This window comes from Mandrillus leucophaeus, unplaced genomic scaffold (assembly GCF_000951045.1).
Source record: "Mandrillus leucophaeus isolate KB7577 unplaced genomic scaffold, Mleu.le_1.0 Scaffold216, whole genome shotgun sequence".
Taxonomy (NCBI): Eukaryota; Metazoa; Chordata; class Mammalia; order Primates; family Cercopithecidae; genus Mandrillus; species Mandrillus leucophaeus.
Genome location: NW_012102210.1, coordinates 3,305,918 through 3,325,559, shown reverse-complemented (window position 1 = coordinate 3,325,559; position 19,642 = coordinate 3,305,918). Strand labels below are relative to the sequence as shown.

The window sequence follows — 19,642 nt, the reverse complement described above, 5'->3', positions numbered from 1 at the left end:
TCAAAACCCCAGCTGAATGTACACTGTCTCCTGCTGAGAATCTGACAGAGGCACTTGGGCTCAATTTTCACTGTCTATTATTGGCCAGCCTGGTACTTTAAAGCAGGGTTTCTCAATCGCAGCACTATGACATTTTAGGTTGGATAATTCTTTGCTGTAGAGGGCCGACCAGTATCCCTGGTCTCCACCCACTGGATGCTAGCAGCAGTTTTCAAGTTGTGACAATCAAAAATGTCTGCAGACATTGCCAAATGTCCTTTGGGAAGCAAAATCATCCCGGTTAAGAACCACTGCTTAGCCTGGGCAACATAGTGGGGGGGCCTGTCTCTACAAAAAGATAAAAAATTAGCCAGGCATGGTAGCACCTGCCTGTAGTCCCAGCTACTTAGGAGGCTGAGGCAGGAGGATCGCTTGAGCCCAGGAGGTCAAGGCTGCAGGGAGCTGTGATCATGGCACTGCACTCCAGCCTGGGTGACAGAGTGAAACCCTGTCTCAAAATTTAAAAAGAACCACTGTTTTAGAGGAAGTTAATTTCTTCCCGTGTCCAGTTTCTTCTTCAGTGATCAAGTACAACCAAAAAGGAGTCTTGCAGAAGGATTGGGCAAAGTGTAGCAGGGACATGGGGCTTTGGTTTCCTCAGAGGTGAGGCACAGGGTCATTTGATGCCATTGGACCCATGTATTTATGGACCACCAGGTTTGTGCTAAGACGGTGGTAAGTGTGATGAGGGTAGATATGAATCAGACATGGCACCCAATTCTCGGTTGCAAAGTCCAGAGGGGAGAGAGATGGTTAAAAAAGACCAAAACAAACAAAAAGAAAAACACAAGCCACATTTTAAGTGAAGGAAGAGGTAGGAGTTCATTATCTGAGGGATTTAAATGGGTCTTGAGAGCAAAAGAAGGTCTCCAGAGGCTGCTGTGAAAGGCATCCGAGGCAGAGGGAATGGCACAGGCAGAGGCCCTGGACTGTGAGCGTTGCACAGGAGCCCAAAGGACAGCAACTGGTCTTAAGGAGGGGACCCCATGCTACTTAAAATGTGCTTCCTAGAGACCCTCTCCCGGAGTCACCTTGGATCATCTGATCCACTGAACCAGAATCCTTGGATGTTGGGCTCAAGCGTCTGCACTTGATTTCAGTTTATTTTTTGGAGTTTTTATACCTTAAAAGTTAAAGATGTTGATAATTTTTAAAGTTAGAAAAATATTTTTAAGGTCGAGTGTGGTGGCTCATACCTGTAATCCTAGCACTTTGGGGAGCTGAGGAAGGCAGATTGCTTGAGCCCAGGGGTTGGAGACAAGCCTGGGTAACAAAGTGAGACCCTATCTCTACAAAAAATTTAAAAATCAACTGGATGTGGTGTGCACCTGTGTTCCCAGCTACACCAGAGACAGAGGCAAGAGGATTCCTTGAGCCCAGGAGGCCGAGACCACAGTGAGTTATGACTGCACCACTGCACTCCAGCCTGAGTGACAGAGGAAAATCCTACCTCAAAAAAAAATTTTTTTTTTTTTTTTTTTTGTCGACCAAGCTGGAGTGTAGTGGCGCGGTCTCAGCTCACTGCAACCTCCACCTCCCGGGTTCACGCCATTTGCCTGCCTCAGCCTCCGGAGTAGCTGGGACCACAGGCGCCTGCCACTACACCCGGCTAATTTTTTTTTTTTTTTTTTTTTGAGACGGAGTCTCGCTCTGTCGCCCAGGCTGGAGTGCAGTGGCGCGATCTCGGCTCACTGCAAGCTCCGCCTCCCGGGTTCCCGCCATTCTCCTGCCTCAGCCTCCCGAGTGGCTGGGACTACAGGCTCCGCCACCTCGCCTGACTAGTTATTTTTTTTTTCTATTTTTTAATAGAGACGGGGTTTCACCGTGTTAGCCAGGATGATTTCGATCTCCTGACCTCGTGATCTGCCCGCCTTCTCGGCCTCCCAAAGTGCTGGGATTACAGGCTTGAGCCACCGCGCCCGGCCCGGCTAACTTTTTGTATTTTTAGTAGAGACGGGGTTTCACCGTGTTAGCCAGGATGATTTCGATCTCCTGACCTCGTGATCTGCCCGCCTTGGCCCCGCAAAGTGCGAGGATTACAGGCTTGAGCCACCGCGCCCAGTCAAAAATTTTTTTTTACTGGAATGAAAATCTCTCCTATGTCCATCACCTAACAACCAACAGTTAACATTTTGACTTTTTTCTTTTTCCTAATCTTTTGTCTTTATGTATTTTTAAATTTATTACTATCGTTATTTATTTCATACCCTTTTATTATTATTAGACTATGTTAACATTTGTTTTTATAACATAAATCATTTTACTTTTCATAATAAATATTTGTTTTTAATAAACTAAACAAACTTTTAAAAATGCTTATATAACATTTTATCATATACTATCATATATTTAATCACATTACTATTCATGGTGTCTTTGATTTTTGGTTATAAATAATCCTATGATAGTTATCTTTGGCATATTGCAATTATTTTTTGTATTCAGGATGTTTTCCAAAGAAGAAGATTCTAAAAGTGGAATTACTGGGCTAAAGAACATGGCAATTGGAAGACTTTCTGTTTTCTGTTATTAACAAATAGGCTAAACCACTCTTTACTTCAGAATAAAAAAGTGGCTGTTTTACCCCATCCTTACCTGAATTCAGTGCTCTCACTCTTAAAATATGAAATAATTTGATAGGTAAAAATCATACCTAGTTATTTTACTTTGATTTTTTTGTTTCAAATGAGTTTAAATTTTTTCACATTTGCAGCTTTTCATAATTTCTGTTCAGCTAATTAAGTGTTTGTTTTTTATTTGTCTGGGGTACACTTCATATTTTTAATTGTCAATTTGCATTAACTGTTCATATTAATCCTTCATTGCACTTTTTTTTTTGCAGTTTGTTATTTGGCTTTTAAATTTGGTTATTTTTGAGATATTAAAAGTTATGATTCTTTAAGAAGTCAAATTTGTCATTCTTTTTCTCTATGACCACTCTTACCAGAAGTTTGATTAAATGTTCACATTAACTGTATTATATTTTTGGTAATTTAAATGTTTACGTTTAACGTTCATATTTAATTGACATGGTTTTGGTGAAATAGTGTGAGCTTAGGGCTATAAACCAAGATTCTCCAGTTCCCAAAATAACTAATCAGTTGTCCCAGAATAATTTGTTGAATAGTCCTTTCCTCCTCTCTTGTGTTGGAAGTTTCATTTATTATATATTTCCTCTTTACCTTTTTGCCGGTATCAAATTGTTTAACTTTACAATTTGTATTGTATTTCATTATATTATGTCTTCCTTCATAATTTAAAAAATTCATTTTGTTTCATAATTTTTGCTTATTTATTTCTGCAAACATACTTTAGAATTATGCCGCATAATTTTTATTGGAATGCAATGAGCCTATAAATTAATTTGAGGACATTTGACACTTTTATCCAATATGGTTTTTAAGGCACATGAGATATATATATACATATATATAATGATTTGTAGATATATAATGAAATGATTATATATAATGAAATGATTTTATATTTCTTATATATATATATTTTTTTAATTATATGTAGAGTTTCACTCTGTTGCCCGGGCTGGAGTACAGTGATGCGATCTTGGCTCACTGAAACCTCCACCTCCCGGGTTCAAGCGATTCTCCTGCCTCTGGAGTAGCTGGGTGACAGGCGCCCACTACCACACCTAGCTAATTATTGTATTTTTCGTAGAGACAGGATTTCACTATGTTGGTTGGCCAGGCTGGTCTCGAACTCCTGGCCTCAAGTGATCCGCCTGCCTCAGCCTCCCAAAGTGCTGGGATTACAGGCATGAGCCACTGTGCCCGGCCTTAAGGCACATAATTTATTTTTAAGGGTTTCTTTAAAGAGTTCACACATTGTCACTACTGTGAATAAAATAGTTTGTCTATTATGTTTTCTTTCTTCCTTCCTTCCTTTCCTTCTTGGTTTTCTTTTTTCTTTTTCTTTTTTTTTTTTTTTTTGAGACATGCTCTCAGTCTATCACCCAGGCTGGGGTGCAGTGGTGTGAACACAGCTCACTGCAGCCTCCACCACCTGGGCTCAAGTGATCCTTATGCCTCAGCCTCCTGAACAGCTGAGACCACAGTCATGTGTTACTATGCCTAGTGAACTTTTAAATTTTTATTTCATAGAGATAGGGTCTCACCATGTTGCCCAGGCTGGCCTCAAGCTATCCTCCTGCCTTGGCTTCCCAAAGTGTTGGGATTATAGGCATGAGCCACTGGCCTCTATTACGTGTGTGTGTTTTTTTATTTTTATTTTTTATTTTTTGAGACGAAGTCTCACTCTGTTGCCCACGGTGGTGTGCAGTGATGCAATCTCGGCTCACTGCAACCTCTGCCTCCTGCATTCAAGCGATTCTCCTACCTCAGCCTCCCAAGTAGCTGGTATTACAGGCGCCCACCACCACGCCAGCTACTTTTTGTGTTTTTAGTAGAGACGGGGTTTCACCATGTTGGCCAGGTTGGTCTTGAACTCCTGACTTTGTGATCCACCTGCCTTGGCCTCCCAAAGTGCTGGGATTACAGGCGTAAGCCGTCATGCCCAGCCTATTATGTTTTTAAAGTAGATAATGTTACATATCTATGAATCGTACGTGTCACTTATTGAGCACATAAGTATGTTCCATGCCTTGGGATTATACTAAGCATTTACCTAATTCAATCTCCAAAGCAACCTAAAGCACAAAGTGTTTTTTACCTTCACTTTACAAATGGGAAAACTAAGACTTATAGGGTGGGTTTTGCACCTGGATTTCCTGCCATTGCCTCTAATGTCTGTGCTCTTATCCTCTCCACTGTATAACGTGAAATCTGTTGCATTTTATATGCAGTACTTATCTCACATCGAGTGACTCAATCTAGGATTTAGAGAAAAGTATAAATGAATTACAGACTTCAAGTCAACATTCCTCATTTCCAGTTGCAGTCTGCTCAGTAAGCCCTGTATCACATTTCCGAAGATAGCCATTGCAGAAACAAGAACACTCAGCCAACTGTCAGCAGAGTTAATCGCAAGAATATTAGAAAGGCTCTATTAGCATTTTGCACACATAATTTTGTTGACCATGAGCTCCACCATTTAAAAATTCCGCCGCCCCCCCGAACCATATTTTCTTAAACAAAAAGGCTTCTAGAAACCCTGAGAGAGTTCTACTTAAAAACTTTCACTGGAGACTCATCATCATACTCTAGCATCAGTCCACCTATGTGAAGTCTTGACAGGGAAGATAAGAATGAGAGACGGCTGTTTGCCTCTCTTGAGCCAGCACCAGCATTTTAAAGAAGGGGTGAGCACTGGCCTGAGTAAATATTGCAGGGAAAGATGATCATGGGGATTAGGCGGGGACAGGTCCTCCGATGCCAAGACAGGGAGTTAGGAACCCCCTGTTGGTTAATGAAGAGCTACTGAAGATTTCTGAGGAGGTGAGTAACATGAGCTGACCTGTGTTTAGAAAGATCAGCTTTGCAGCAGTGTAGAGAATGAATTCGGTGAATGAGGGCAAGAGACCAAGAAATCAGCCAGGAAGTCATTGCAATAGTCCAGGGAGAGATGTTGGCAGCCTAGGTTGGAGAAATGGTTGTGGGGCTGAAAAGAAAGGAAAGACAGAAGTGAGAAGCATTTTAGATTGAGAGTTGACAGAGCACAGTGGCCTATGGATATGAGGGTCATGATGATGGGTGATCATTAAAGCAGGCTCATTAAGGGGGAGTCTACAGATACCTTCTCCATGTCATCCCAGTTGGTGATGATGCCGTGTTCAATGGGGTATTTGAGAGTCAGGATTCCTCGCTTGCTCTGAGCTTCATCCCCCACATAGCTGTCTTTCTGGCCCATTCCCACCATCACACCCTGCAATGCAAAGAGAAGAAAAGAGAAATGAATTGACTGACGGCTCCACACAGAGGGATTCAGGCACTGGAAGGTCTCTGAAGAAGGATGAGGATGGGAAAAACAGCTTTCTTCCCCTGGAAACAGGACAGCAGGAGACAGGATGGAGCAGATACCAGTGAGTGTGGAGGTGTCAGGAAGAGAAGGTGGAGGATTTCTTGTGGGTTGGCCTTTCTTCTTTCTCTTCAGACAATGTTGTTTTCTGAGATAAAACAAGCCCCACCCATACACTTCTTCCCCTCATCCTACTACACACAGGCACACACACACACAAACACACACACACACACAAATTTGTATGTACCCTCCTCAAATCCCCTGTGCCTGCACTTTTAGATCTCCAAATCTTTGCTATTCTCTCCACCTGCTGAAATCCTTCTTATTCTCAGTTATTCCTTTTTCTGTGACATCTTTCCCTTCCTGTGAAATATTTTACCTCTATCACAGCCCATGATCTCTGACTAGTTAAGTGTATTTCTTCACAAAGTGTAAATTTCTTAAAGGCAAGAGGCTTGTTCAATTAATTTTTCCAAACCTAGCAACCCCCCAAATGTAAGCCAGACATAATAGTGTCATTGTGTGCCTGATGTATATTGGTTTTGGCCCTGGATATTTCTACTTAAAGGGTCCTGCTCTCTCAGTTAATCAGAAAAGAACTCCCTACACCTGGCATGCATGCACGCATGTGCATGCAGACACACACACACACACACACACACACACACTCCCTTCCCCTAACCCCCAGCTCAGCAGGGTCTCACAGTGCAGCGCTTACTCCTAGTGGCTCAAAGCCTGGTATCCAGATGAGCACACACCTGGTGTCGAGGGCGGCCCACGATGGAGGGGAAGACAGCCCGGGGGGCATCATCTCCTGCGAAGCCTGCCTTGCATAGGCCAGAGCCATTGTCACACACGAGTGCGGTGGTCTCCTCTTCACACATGGTGTGAGTGGCCGAGTGAGCTGGGGACTGGAGCACCTTGCGGTTTGTGGGAGAAGAGAACTAGTCAGCCACTTGTCAAATCAGTTTGGAGACAGTTTCTTGGCTTTGGGGGCTGACCCTACCTGCAACCAGGGCACACTTCCAGGAGGGACAGGCATGGGCTTGGCCTCCCACTCTCTGGCAGTTGAGCCTCTTCCCTTTACCCTAAATTGTGAATTGTGTCCCCCTAAAGATTCATGTTTAAGTCCTAACCCCCAGTACCCAGAAGATGACTGTATTTGGAGATAGGGTCTTTAAAGAGATAATTAAGTTAAAATGAGATTAATGCAATATGGCTGTCATCCAATATGAATACTCCAATAGGATGGGTGTCTTTATAAGAAGAGGAAATGAGGATCCAGATGCATGCAGAGGGTAGGCCACGGGAGGATGCAGTGAGAAGGTGACCACATACAAGCCAAAGAAAGAGGCTAAAAGTTCTGGAAGGACACCTAGCAAACCGATTATAGTGATTACCTCTGGGAGTGTGGAGAAGAACTGGGAGAGGAAGTGCTGTGTTATATCTATAATATTTTAATTTTTTTACAAGGAGGCTGCATTTGTATATAGTTTATATAATTAAAAATCACTAGCATAACATATCACTAAGGAAAAAATAGGCAGTGGTTATAGGTGAAATGTACACTCCTAAGGGTAGAAGCACCTTGACAAGGAAGGGGCACTCTGGGAGGAGAGAGGAAAAGAAGGAACTCCACGATGGGACTCACTGTATGCTGCCTCGACAGATGGCGACAACAGAGGATTCCCTCCCCCATGCCGAGATCCGAATTAGGATGGATGCAAACTAATGAAGAAATTAACTTTCCCAACATCTGCTGCATGCATTCTTTCTTTTTTTCTGCCTTCCTTCCTTCCTGTGTCTCTTTCCTTCTCTTTCTTTCTTTTGAGTTACAAACAGCAGCTGACAAATTCCTGGCATTTGGTGATGAAGGAGAAGCAACAGAGCCTCGGAAGATGGTGAGAGATTGCCTCCTAGCCTGGGAGGACCCAGTGGGGCGGGGCAGAAGTGGGGAAGGCCCCAGCTGAGGGGCTGAGGAGGCAGACTTCCAGAAGTCCAGAGAAAAGAGAAGTGCCAGGCACAGAAAGAGAAGGCGGGCTGAAGTTTTATCCGGAATGTGTGACCCCAGGTGCCTATGACATGGAGCGGGGAGAGGGGAACTTCTGAAACCTGTGATCCTGGTCCCAGATGGCCTCATGCAGAAGCTGGACAGAGAAGACTGTGACTGAAGCAGAGCGGAGACAGCACCACAGGCCTGAGAATGCGAGGTCTGAAGGCTAGGTAGACACTGAGCAGAGGCTTCTTAACATTTTCAAGAGTAAAACGAAGCCCTTCCCAGTTATATTCAAAGCAAGGCTCACACTAGGGGAGAGGCCTGCTGTGACTTCTTAAATCCAGCTTTGCCTCTGTCTCTGCTGATCCTTATGTCTCCCATGGCGCCGTTGATGAGTCCTCATTCTCTAAACCAGCCCACAAGGTCCAGAATAGGATATCCCTCCTGATAAAGCCATGTACTAAGCAGTAATACAATTTGGTATATTTGCAGCTGCCTCAGTCAGTGTCAATGAGGAGGCAGCGATATGTCTCAGGGCTCTACTCTCGACCGTTTCTCATGTGACATTTTTATAAATGAATGAAAATACAAAGCACAGGTTGATCAAGTTTTCAGATAAAACAGCTGGGAGAGAGTAATATTAAATACACTGGGTGAAAGAATAAAAATCCAAGAAGATCTCAAAAGGCAGAGAAAATGAGCTGAATCAAAAGAGTTTTTTTTTTTGAGATGGGGTCTTGCTCTGTCACCCAAGCTGCAGTGCAGTGGCAAGAACACGGCTCACTGCAGACTCGACCTCCCAGGCCCAAGCGATCCTCCCACCTCAGCATCCCCAGTAGCTGGGATCCCAGGCATGCCCTGCTATGCCTAGCTGATTTAAAATTTTTTTTTCTGTAGAGACGAGGTCTCCCTCTGTTGCCCAGGCTGGTGTTGAACTCCTGGGCTCAAGTGATTCTCCTGCCTCAGCCTCCCAAAGTGCTGAGATTACAGGTGAGCCACCACACAAAGCCAAAGTTAAATTTAATGAAATGAATATGAATTCCTATATTGTGAGTTTCAATAACCAAACTCTGAAAGCTCTTGTGGCCAGGCACATTGGCTCACGCCTGTAATCCCAGCACTTTGAGGCAGGCAGATCACGAGGTCAGGAGATTGAGACCATCCTGGCTAACACGGTGAAACCCTATCTCTACTAAAAATAAAAAAAATAAAAAAAAAAAGGAAAAAATATTAGCCGGGTGTGGTGGAAGGCACCTGTAGTCCCAGCTACTTGGGAGGCTGAGGCAGGAGAATGGCGTGAACCCGGGAGGCAGAGCTTGAAGTTAGCTGAGATCATGCCACTGCACTCCAACCTGGGCGACAGAGTGAGACTCTGTCTCAAAAAAAAGAAAAAGAAAAAGAAAGAAAGAAAAAAAGAAAGCTCTTGTTTAGCATCTGTGAGCAGGACTTGGCATCTTGTTGATCGTTAGCAGGACTTGGCATCTTGTTGACCCTGCTATGGCAGGGATAAAAGCTACCTCTGCCCTTAGCTGGGGTACTGTGTGTGGTTCTTGGGGCCACCCTTGCTGGCAAAGGTGTGGAGAAGTGGCTTCACAGTCACTGCTTGTGAGTGTCAAATTGTACTACTTTTCTGAAAGGGAATTTGAAAATACTTATTAAAAGCCTTAAAGATGTACACACCTTTTGACTCCCCAAAAGCACTTCTACGAATCTATCTTTGTGAAACAGTCATGGGTGAATGAAAAGATTTGGCCTGTTCTCACACCTTTGTTTAAAATGATCAAAATTAGGAACAATCTCAATATCAAAAAAAAGTTACTGAATAATAAATAATTTGGCTTGTAAACTAATTACTGGAAGCCTCCATACAATGGAGAAACTAAAATATTTAATGCAATAGAAAAGGTGCAAGTTGCTTTGGTAGGTGAAACAGCGGTATGTTCAGTGTTCCCATTTTTGGTATAAATGGATTTTTAATTTTAAAAAACATGGGGTTTTCCACATATATTATCTATTTAATCCTCAAAACAGCCCCGAGAGAAGATATCTTTAATTCCATCTCATAGATTTGGAAGCCAAATCTCAGAGAAGGTAAAGAACTTAGCCAGAGATCTCTTCACTGAGAAGAGGCTGGGAGAGGCAGGCCTGGCACCCACCGAGGACACTTCCCAGGCCTGAGATGTGCCTTCCTCACTACTCTGGGGAGCTGTCATAACTTCTCCACGTTTGGTGTTTTTGCTTCAGCCTGTCTGTCCAGAGCTGTTGGCAGCAAGCACCCTAAAACAAAAGGGTCTGTGTTCTTTTCTCTCTATGAAATGGAGTCCCTCCTGTGCCAGGGCCACGCCTAGATTTACTTTTTACAGCCCCAGCACCTAAGTGGGTGTTTAACACATAGGCGGTGCTATGGTTGGAATGTTTGTGCCCTTCAAAATTCATGTTGAAATTTCGTTACCAATTTTAGCAGCAGGGTTCTGCCCTCTTGAATGGACTAATGTCCTTCTCAGGAATGGGTTTTTTATAAAAGGGCGAATTTGGTCCCTTCTCGCTCTCTCTTGCCCTCCTGCCACGTGAGGGCACAGCACAAGGCGCCATCTTGGAAGCAGACTCTGGGCTCTCACCAGACAGACACTGAGTCTGCTGGTGCGTTGATCTTGGACATCCCAGCCTCCAGAACTTTGAGAAATAAATTTCCATTGTTTATAAATAACCCAGTCTTATATATTCTGTGGTAGCAACAAACATGGATTAAGACAGTAGGTGTTCAATAAATATTGAATGACAATGTCGCCATCTGAGTGGCCCCCTCCCAGACCTGGTGTGCTCTGCCACCTGAGTCCCCACAGTCCAGCCTCATGATGGTTCAGTCACAAGGGCCTGACTTAGAATCACATGGGCAGTTTTCTCTCCAAGCTGGCCAGTGAACAGCAGTGCTGCCCTGCTCTAGCAGGTGGTCCACCTTGAGGGGAAAGCAACCTCCAAAGCGAGGAAGTAGCAAAAGAGGCAAAGCTGTGCTCCGACACTGTCTCCCTCTAGGGTCCCTCAGCGTCCGTCTCTCCTGTGTGACTTATGGTTCAAGTCCGTCTGGGTTTTCAATGAGCCCTTTTGTCTCCCTCCCCAAACTCACTCCAGCGTTTCCCACACACAGAAAGAGGCAGAGCCTGGAATTTTTTTTCCAGTGCAGAGCAGCGGCTGAGACAAGCCACAAGGCGGCCTGAAGCTGTCAACAACGCTGTTCTGCAGCACTTCAGGTGGCTTGGAGTTTACTATTTTGAAGGCAAAATCCAATGTGAAGCGAGGGCGGGGAAGGCAGAGGGAAGGCAGGGGGAGGGCTGGTGGAGTCCAGCCTCCGAAGGGCCCGTGCTGCTCTGAGAAGAAGGTGTTCACCCTGGAGCCAGACTCTTGTACTGTCTCTGCCAGGAGAAATTCTAAACTTTCCTCAGCTGCTTTCTGGTAATTTGTGGCTAGACTCGAGCATGTCAGCTGAACCAGAGCCAAAGTCACTGTGGTTTCCTGGGGTCACAACCGCTTCATGCTTGGCGGGGAGCAGAGAGTTGCTCCGGTTCCTTCAGCACAAATGACATCTGGGCTTCATTGAAGCTCTCACTGACTCAAGAACGAAGCTTTTATTCCCTTTGCCCCGAAGGTGGCCAGAAACCAAAGACATAATGAGTGCAAGTCATTTGCTCACTCACCCGTCTGTCTCCCTGGCCACCCCAAACACGATGTGAGGGCAGAGCTGTTAAAATCCACCCACCCCAGTACCTAGAAGGAGACAAGTTTGGCTCTAGAAATCTTCTCACTGCTCCTTCCTTTACCCTCTTCTCCCTCCTGGTTCCCCCTTCCCACAGCCCAGTCCCTTTGTCCTTCCCTGGGCCTTAGTTTCCTCCGCTAGAACATGGAAATGATAGTATCTATCTCACAAGATGACGGAATGGAAATGAAGGTGCCGTAGACATTGTAAATGTAGGCAAATTCCAGCCTGTTTCTATATGGCCTGTATCTCAGGATGGTTTTTCCTTTCTTTTTTTTTAAATACTGGGCCTCACTCTGTCACCTAGGCATTGAGTCCAGTGGCACCATCAAGCTCACTGCAGGCTTGAACTCCTGAGCTCAAGGATCCTTTCTCCTCGTCCTAGGAGCTGGGATGACAGGCATGTGGCTGGCATGGTCACTACATTCTGCTAATTTCAATTTTTTTTTTTTTTTTTAGAAACAGGGTCTTGCTATGTTGCCCAGGCTGGTCTCAAACTCTTGGCCTCAAGTCGTCCTCCTGCCTTGGCATCCCAAAGTGTTGGGATTACAGGTGCAAACACTGCACCTGGCCCTACATTTTCAAATGGTTGAGAAAAAAACAAAAGAAAAAAATATTTCATGACCCATGGAAATTATGACATTCAAGTCTCAGAGTCTAATAAATAAAGTCTTACTGAAACACAGCCACACCCATTCACTTACATATTATCTATGGCTGCTTTTGTTACAATGGTTAGAATTGAGTACTTGTGACAGAGACCTTCAGGCTCTGAAAGCCTAAAATATTTACTTTCTGGGCCTCATCAATCCCTGTCGTCAAATGCTGCAAAGAATAATAATTCTTATTAATCTCTCTTACTCTTCTCCATCAAAACTTGCTCCCAGGATGAAGCCTGTCATATTGAAAGGAATTGAATGATCCGCTTTACACATCAATGACTGTTGAAAGTTGAATTTATGTCCGTTCTCAAAGACATTTTCATTTTGACAGAAAGTGTTAGGCCTAAAAGGAGGTCCTCTGTGATGATGAGATTTCAAACAATAGCTGGGGACAGCTTTTTGGGTGAGGGCTTCAAGTGACATGTAAGCAGCTGCCTCTCTGCCTTTTATTATTTGCCTACGCGTATATACAAACCATCAGAAACGCTGGCAGAGAGAAATCATCTATGAAAAACACTGCCATGGTGGAAAATTCTAACAGCACCTCTAATTAACTTCGTGGTATCTTCACGAGGTTCATATATATACATGAGTTCAATTAAAAACAACTCTGTTGAGTAATATTTTGGATCCTCCAGCATCTGTCTCGGGTGCCTTCTCTTTTGGCTCTTACCTGGCCTTCCATTCACTCCCCTGGTTCTGCTCCTGTCCAGACCCCTCTCTTGAGCTCTAGGCCTGCAGAGCCTGCTGTGCATCTCCCCCACCAACCCCCCCACCCCGGCACCCCAACTCCACACCTCCAGGACTGCTCTCCTCATCACCAGCCTCTGCCTGGAGCTGCCCTCACAGACTCACACCACCCACCCTGAGCCCACGCCCAATGCCCTGGTGCCGCCCTCTTCCCTCTCAACCTATCACCAGCCCTTCTTTCTTCTACCTCCACGGCACCCATGCCACCAGCTCAGGACCACCGCATGCTGCAGTTGTGCTCTTGCCCTGTTCCAGTCCACTCTCCTCACAGCTGCCAAAGCAGCCCCTTCAACAGATACCCTCCAGATTAAAACCCTTCCATGGCTCCCCATAGCCTGATCCTTTAGAGTCTAAAGCTCTTGTAATCCAGCCCTGTTGACCCCTCTGAATTTAGTTTTACCTGATTCTTGCCTTGCCATCTAAATTCAGTGGAGTTGAGCCGCTTGAGTCCCAAAAACCATGCTCACTCTTTACCAGGACTACCTTACTTCAGGACCAAGCTGAGGCACCTCTTCCTCCAGGAAGTCTTCCCTGATAACTCCTGGGCTGAGTGATGGGCTCCTCCTGGGCTTTACCCCTTTCATGTACTTATTTGCTCCATGGTTCTCATCTGTTTATCTGTCTCTTCCAGTAACTGCAGAAGCCTCTCCACTGTCCCTAAGGAGCAGGGACAGTGCCTGGCCCATAATAAGTGCTCAGTAAATGTTGGAAGAATGAACAAGGGGAAAGCGGAAAGATATCTTGCCCCAAGTTCATGATGTCACACGGCCCATCCCCTTTCTCAGGCCTGGCATGTAGGATCTTACTGTTCATTGCAGTTTCTCCAGCACCCATCCATCTCTGTCACAGGAAGCTCTGCCTCTTTTCAGCCCAAGGGTTAGTATGAGAGTCCAAACCCACATTCAGGTAATCAAAGTGAGCACTTAGAGCCTCCCTGTACAAAGTGTGGTCCCAGACCAGCAGCCTCAGCATCGCCTGGGAGCTTGTTAGGAATCCCAAGTATCAGGTCACATCTCGGCCTACTGGAATCAGAATCTGGGGTGGGGCATAGGGCAATCTATGTTTTAACAAGCCCTCCAGGTGATTCTTAAAGTTTGAGAACTCAGGGCGGGGCCCTGACAGCCTTGAGCTGAGTGCCATATATATGCATTCTCTCATTTAATCCTCACACCATCGCCAAGTAGATACTGTTATTCTTGCCCCCATTTTCCAGGTGAGGAAGCTGAGGTCGCTCAGTAACTTGGTTAGCCTGGCAGTCTGCCTTCAAGGCCTGCACCGCCACACCCAGCCTGCCTCATCTGTGAAGAGATGCTAGTGAGTTCTGATGCCAAACGTGGAAGTGGCCCCTTAATCTCATCTTCCTCTTAATTCTTTGTGCACGTGTGTCTGTGTGTGTTGGGTGGGTTGGGGAGTAATGACATCTGCAAATGGGTCACAGTTGGGTGTGAGTCTTTTGAATGAGTGGCTGAATGTCTCTAGGCCTCAATGTCCTCATCAGAGGAGGAGAATGAACTAGATGGGCCCCAAGGTCCTACCCCAGAACCTCATGATGCCACAGGGCAAGTGGAATTTTCCCCATCCCCCAATGATCCTAGAGCCTTCAAGGACTGCAAAAACCCTCCATTCTCCTCAGCCAAGCACAAATCAGAGGACAGAGAGAGACCCAGGGGATCTGAAGAAAATACCCTCCCATTCCCAGCACAGACATTTCATGGACTAAACAGCTCACGGACACCAGGACCACTGTTGGCTTTAACTCAAGTATTCTGAAAAGAAGCTGCTTTTCTGCAAAGTATATGATCCCCTAAAACAGCCTCCCAGACATTCTAACCCAAGACAAAAGACATCAGGATGTGGACCTTCACTGACCCCGGGGAGCAGGGCTAGTACAGACTGCAGGCATTATATCCCACCAGCCCCTTCTGAGGCAGGGAGCGGTTCCAAGCTGCCCCTGCCCCAGGATGTCCCATGGCCAGCGATGCCTTTTCCCGGCAGGCTGCAGTATGTTCGCAGGTGCCGCTTCCCACCAAGTGCCCTGGCATGTGATCTGGGCCAGCGCCACAGAGGTCAGGCCAATCTGGAGGCACCTCCCGCACCCAAGAGGCCAGGCAGCCCCGGAAAGGAAGAGGTGGCAAAAGCCGTACAGTACTCACCGAGGGTACGAGAGGTTCTTCTCCCAGTGACTGAGGGCTGGTGTGTCTTTGGCATGAATACCAGAGCAATATAAAACCCCAGAGGCGGATCTTCTTTAAACAAAGTCCCTAAAAAGGCCAGCTGACGGTGTGTTAGCAATATTACCATATAAGGTGGTTTTTTCAATAAATCGCCTTGGGGGTAGGGAAGGGGGTGGGTAGAGTGAATTATCATTTGAAAAATGTATGCAAAAGGACTCAGTGGCAACAGCCCCGGTGCTGGTAGATTTGTTCCTTTTATGCTGCACTTGCATAAACAAAACTCACAGCAGGCCTTATAAGTTGCCCAGAGTGAGACCAGATGCAGCTGTGCTCCTGGAGTGAGAACCATACCAAGAATGGCAGTGAGCCTCCTCCATCCACACCTCCCTCCTCAGGCACTGCTGCGTGCCGCCCCTGGGCCTGCCTGGGACACCCAGGCAGTGTCCCCAGAATGGGTGCAATTATGCCTTGTCTGGCACAAGCCTGGGACCAATGAAAGCTGGAGAGAAATGCCATCTGTACCCAGGAAAGAAATCCTGTGTGCCTTACTCACCTGCTGCACCTTGGCACAAGCTCCTAACCCTTGAGCTGAGTTCTCTGAGGGTCTCAGGACACCTTAAGCTTCATTCTCTCTTGGGTTCTTCTGGATTTCCTCTACCAGTCTCTAAATATCGAGAATTACAGACTGAGGGACCTGCTTCAGGGTTGAGGCACACCTAACAAGACTCCTGGCCTGTAGGATTTTCCACAGTCCTGTGATTCTTGAGCTTCTTCTTCTTTTTTTTTTCTTTTATTTTTTTGAGACAGAGTCTCGCCCTGTCTCCCAGGCTGGAGTGCAATGGCACAATCTTGGCTCACTGCAACCTCCGCCTCCCGGGTTCAAATGATTCTCCTGCCTCAGCCTCCTGAGTAGCTGGGACTACAGGCACCTGCCACCACACCCAGCTAATTTTTGTATTTTTAGTAGAGACAGGATTTCACCATGTTGGCCAGGCTGTAGGATTTTCCTACAGGCCAGGCTGGTCTCGAACTCCTGACCTTGTGATCTGACTGCCTTGGCCTACAGGTGTGAGCCACTGTACCTGGCCTTCTTCTTCTTCTTCTTCTTCTTCTTCTTCTTTTTTTAATTAGACAGAGTCTTGCTCTTGAACTCCTGGATTCAAACAATCCCTCCTCCTTGGTCTCCCAAAGTGCTGGGATTACAGGCGTGAGCCACCATGGCTGGCTGGTTCTTGCTCTTCTTTGTGTAATTCATGTACTCTCCCTAGGTAGCTTGTTCATTTCCCACATTAATCAGCTACCAGCTCTGTGGTATGACTTCAACTCCACATTCTCATGGTCCCCTCCCTCACCCTGATCCAGACTAAAATGATCAATTGCCTATTGGACATCCCAATCCAGATGACTCTCCGGCTCTTCAAACTCATCCTGTCTAAAACTGAGCCCTTCCTCCCTACCCTCAAAGCTGCTGTGCCTCCTGCATTGCCAACTTCCAAGTCCATCCCCTCAGCCCTTCAAGCTAGAAGCCAGTCAGTCTAGAACCCTCTGACTCCCTCATGCTCCCACAACCACCTGGTCACCACAGCCTGGTGCTCCCCCCATCAGAAATGCCCCTCAGCTCTGTGTCCTCCCTCCATCCCTGCTGGCCTGTGCTGCCTCAGGCTCCAGTCCTACCTGGCCTGGAGTGGGGCACAGTTTCCTGACTGGCCTCCCTGACTCTGCTCCGTCATCAACACAGAGGTTCCCAAAGCATGAGGAGCACCAGAGTGCAGTGGCAGCGTGACATGGGAATGTGCTCACAATGCAGGTTCTCAGGCACCACCTAGCCCTATTGCAACAGAAACTCGGGGAGTGGGCCTCAGCCACCTGTGTCTCTCAAACTTTCACCACCCAGTGCCCGGGATACCCCCGCTTCAATAGAAGAAGCATGCATTGCATCCTTGCTAAGCGCATAGGGACTTCCAGGTGGTTTTGGGTGGCCTGGTGCAATGGCTTGGTGCAGATCTGGCTTCCTCATTAACTGAAAATTGAGGCAGGAGAAGGTGTGAATGAGGAGTGTCCTCTGCTGAGACAGCCCAGAGGAAAGATTAAAAAAGGCTTTCCATGAGGACCTGCAGTTGTTCCCTGTCGACAAGAAACACTGTTGTCATTGCGAGATTCACTTACTCATCGTTTGATCACTGGCCTACGTGTTTAGTGCCTAAGTCTAAATTCCAGGCCCTGTGGGAAGCTTCCTGAGCCTTTCAAGTTCCTAGAAAAACCCTCACTGGGGATTCTAGAGGGAAGAGGCTCCCTTTCCGGAGCTGTGCTGCATACAAGGTGGCAGTGGATGAGGTGTGGGCTGTTTCAGCATGGACAGAGTGCTCGCAGTCCCAACTGGCTGAGGCAGGTAGCTCAACGCTAAGTGACAGGGTCATAAGCTCCCACTCTGATTCTCTCTTCTTGTGTGGGAATGAGGCCAGGGCAGGAACAGGGTGCCAATCTCCCTTGACCTGATCATGGGTCTAGAGGGGGCATCCTTTTCCTTCTCAGAGTAAGAGTTGCTTCACAGAGTGAGCTTTCTTCTAATCACTCAGCACCATGGTCAGGGTGCAGGTGGGGACACCTTGCCCTTATGGATATTCACCTCTTAGTTGGCACAGTCAGCCGATAAACAATGAAAAGCCTATAACAAAGGCACTGGTTGTGATCTGGGCTCCAAACAGCCCAGAGACCAGAAAGCAGGGACTAACTGAATACACTGAAGCTCTGAGGAAATGTTTAGGGAGAGATCAGAAGGTGGGGGAGGTTACACCAGGTACTCGATTTTTTATATTTAACATGTTTTTCTGGTTTCAAAACTTCAATGCAAAATTTCAAAAAATATAAAAATGTGTATTTTAGAGAGCAAATGCTCCCTATAATCCCACTTAGACCTAAGCCAGAGGAGACCACTGTTAACGGCAATAGGATACCTATTTAAAAAATATTTTTTCCAGATTTTTTCTAACATTTTAATATTATTTTACAAAAATGGGATTATGTCATTGCATATGTTTTTACAACTGTTCTGAAACTTGTCATGTTCTCTTAATAATACTCTCGGATGTCTTTCAAAATCAGTTCATGTAATTTTTAAAACTCTAACATCGTTTTACATAGTAGGATATATACCATAAATTATTTGACCAATATCCTATTGATGGGCTCTTGGGTCATTTCCAGTGTTTTTACTCATGCCAACATTGCTAACATTACTAAAAGTTTGTAATGTGCCTTTGTGCACATGTGGGAATATTTTCATATGGTAAATTTGTTAAAGTGGAATTCTCTGATTAAGTAAGTACATGTGAAATATTGATGGAACCTGCCAAGTTGTCTTAAAAAAATTTGTACTAGTTTATACTCCTGCCGGGAGAACATGAGGCCACCTCCCTCTTCATGTTATTAGACAATTAGCATTAATATGGGGTTTTTTTTCAGTACATTACATTTGTTTATTACATTTAGAAACATGTCAGTTTTCATATGACTGACCACCTTAGAACTGTTTGTTTTTTTCCCTAACTACAAAAGTAATATATGCAATGGTTAAAAAAAAAGAGGAAAATATACGAACTAGGTGTTCAAATCTTGAGCTGTTTCCTTGAGTGGGCAATTGTACAAATGAGCCACTCTGCTCCTCTGGCTCTCCTTGTGTCCAGATGAACCATGTGGATCATTGGCAATTACTCATCTTTTAAATGTTTCCTAATCAGGAAGGAGAAACTTAGTATCTTCTTGTTTTAAAATTATTATTATTATTATTGAGACAAGGTCTTGCTGTGTTGCCCAGGCTGGAGTGCAGTGGTGCAATCACATCTTACTGGAGCCTTGACGTCCTGGGCTTAGGTGATTCTCCTGCCTCAGCCTCCATAGTAGCTGGGATTACAGGCGTGTACCACCCTGCCCAACTAATTTATTTTTACTTTTATTTTTTTTAGAGACAGGGTTTCACCATGTTGCCCAGGTTGGTCTCGAACTCCTGGCCTCAAACGATCCAACGGCCTCAGCCTCCCACAGTGTTGGAATTACAGCATGAGCCACCGCACCCAGCCTAAAATGAAAATGTAAAATTATATGGTAACTAATGAGAATGAACATGTTTGGTCTATATTAACTTTTCTTTTCTCTCTCTTTTTATTTTTTATTTTTTGAGACAGAGTCTCCTCTGTCACCCAGGCTGGAGTGCAGTGGTGTGATCTTGGCTTACTGTAACCTCTCTGCCTCCTGGGTTCAAGCGATTCTCATGCCTCAGCCTCCCTAACAGCTGGGATTACAGGTGTGCATCACCATGCCTGGCTAATTTTTGTGTTTT

The 19,642-nt window shown here is 45.5% G+C and overlaps 1 protein-coding gene and 1 pseudogene across 2 annotated transcripts in view; both read right to left on the bottom strand.

Annotated features, from left to right (window-relative positions):
* Positions 1 to 15,365, bottom strand: part of ACTG2 (actin, gamma 2, smooth muscle, enteric) — a 27,124-nt gene extending 11,759 nt beyond the window's left edge. The window contains exons 1-3 of one of the 2 annotated variants that reach the window (XM_011980699.1): positions 15,286 to 15,365; positions 6,732 to 6,893; positions 5,749 to 5,877 (exon numbers count right to left, since the gene is read on the bottom strand). In XM_011980699.1, the coding sequence (XP_011836089.1) occupies positions 5,749 to 5,877; positions 6,732 to 6,857 (255 nt within the window). In that variant the 5' untranslated portion in view covers positions 6,858 to 6,893; positions 15,286 to 15,365. The remainder of the gene's footprint in view (positions 1 to 5,748; positions 5,878 to 6,731; positions 6,894 to 15,285) is intronic. The other variant, XM_011980700.1, reaches the window with a different exon arrangement.
* LOC105540221 overlaps positions 15,016 to 19,642 on the bottom strand; it is a 9,869-nt pseudogene continuing 5,242 nt past the window's right edge.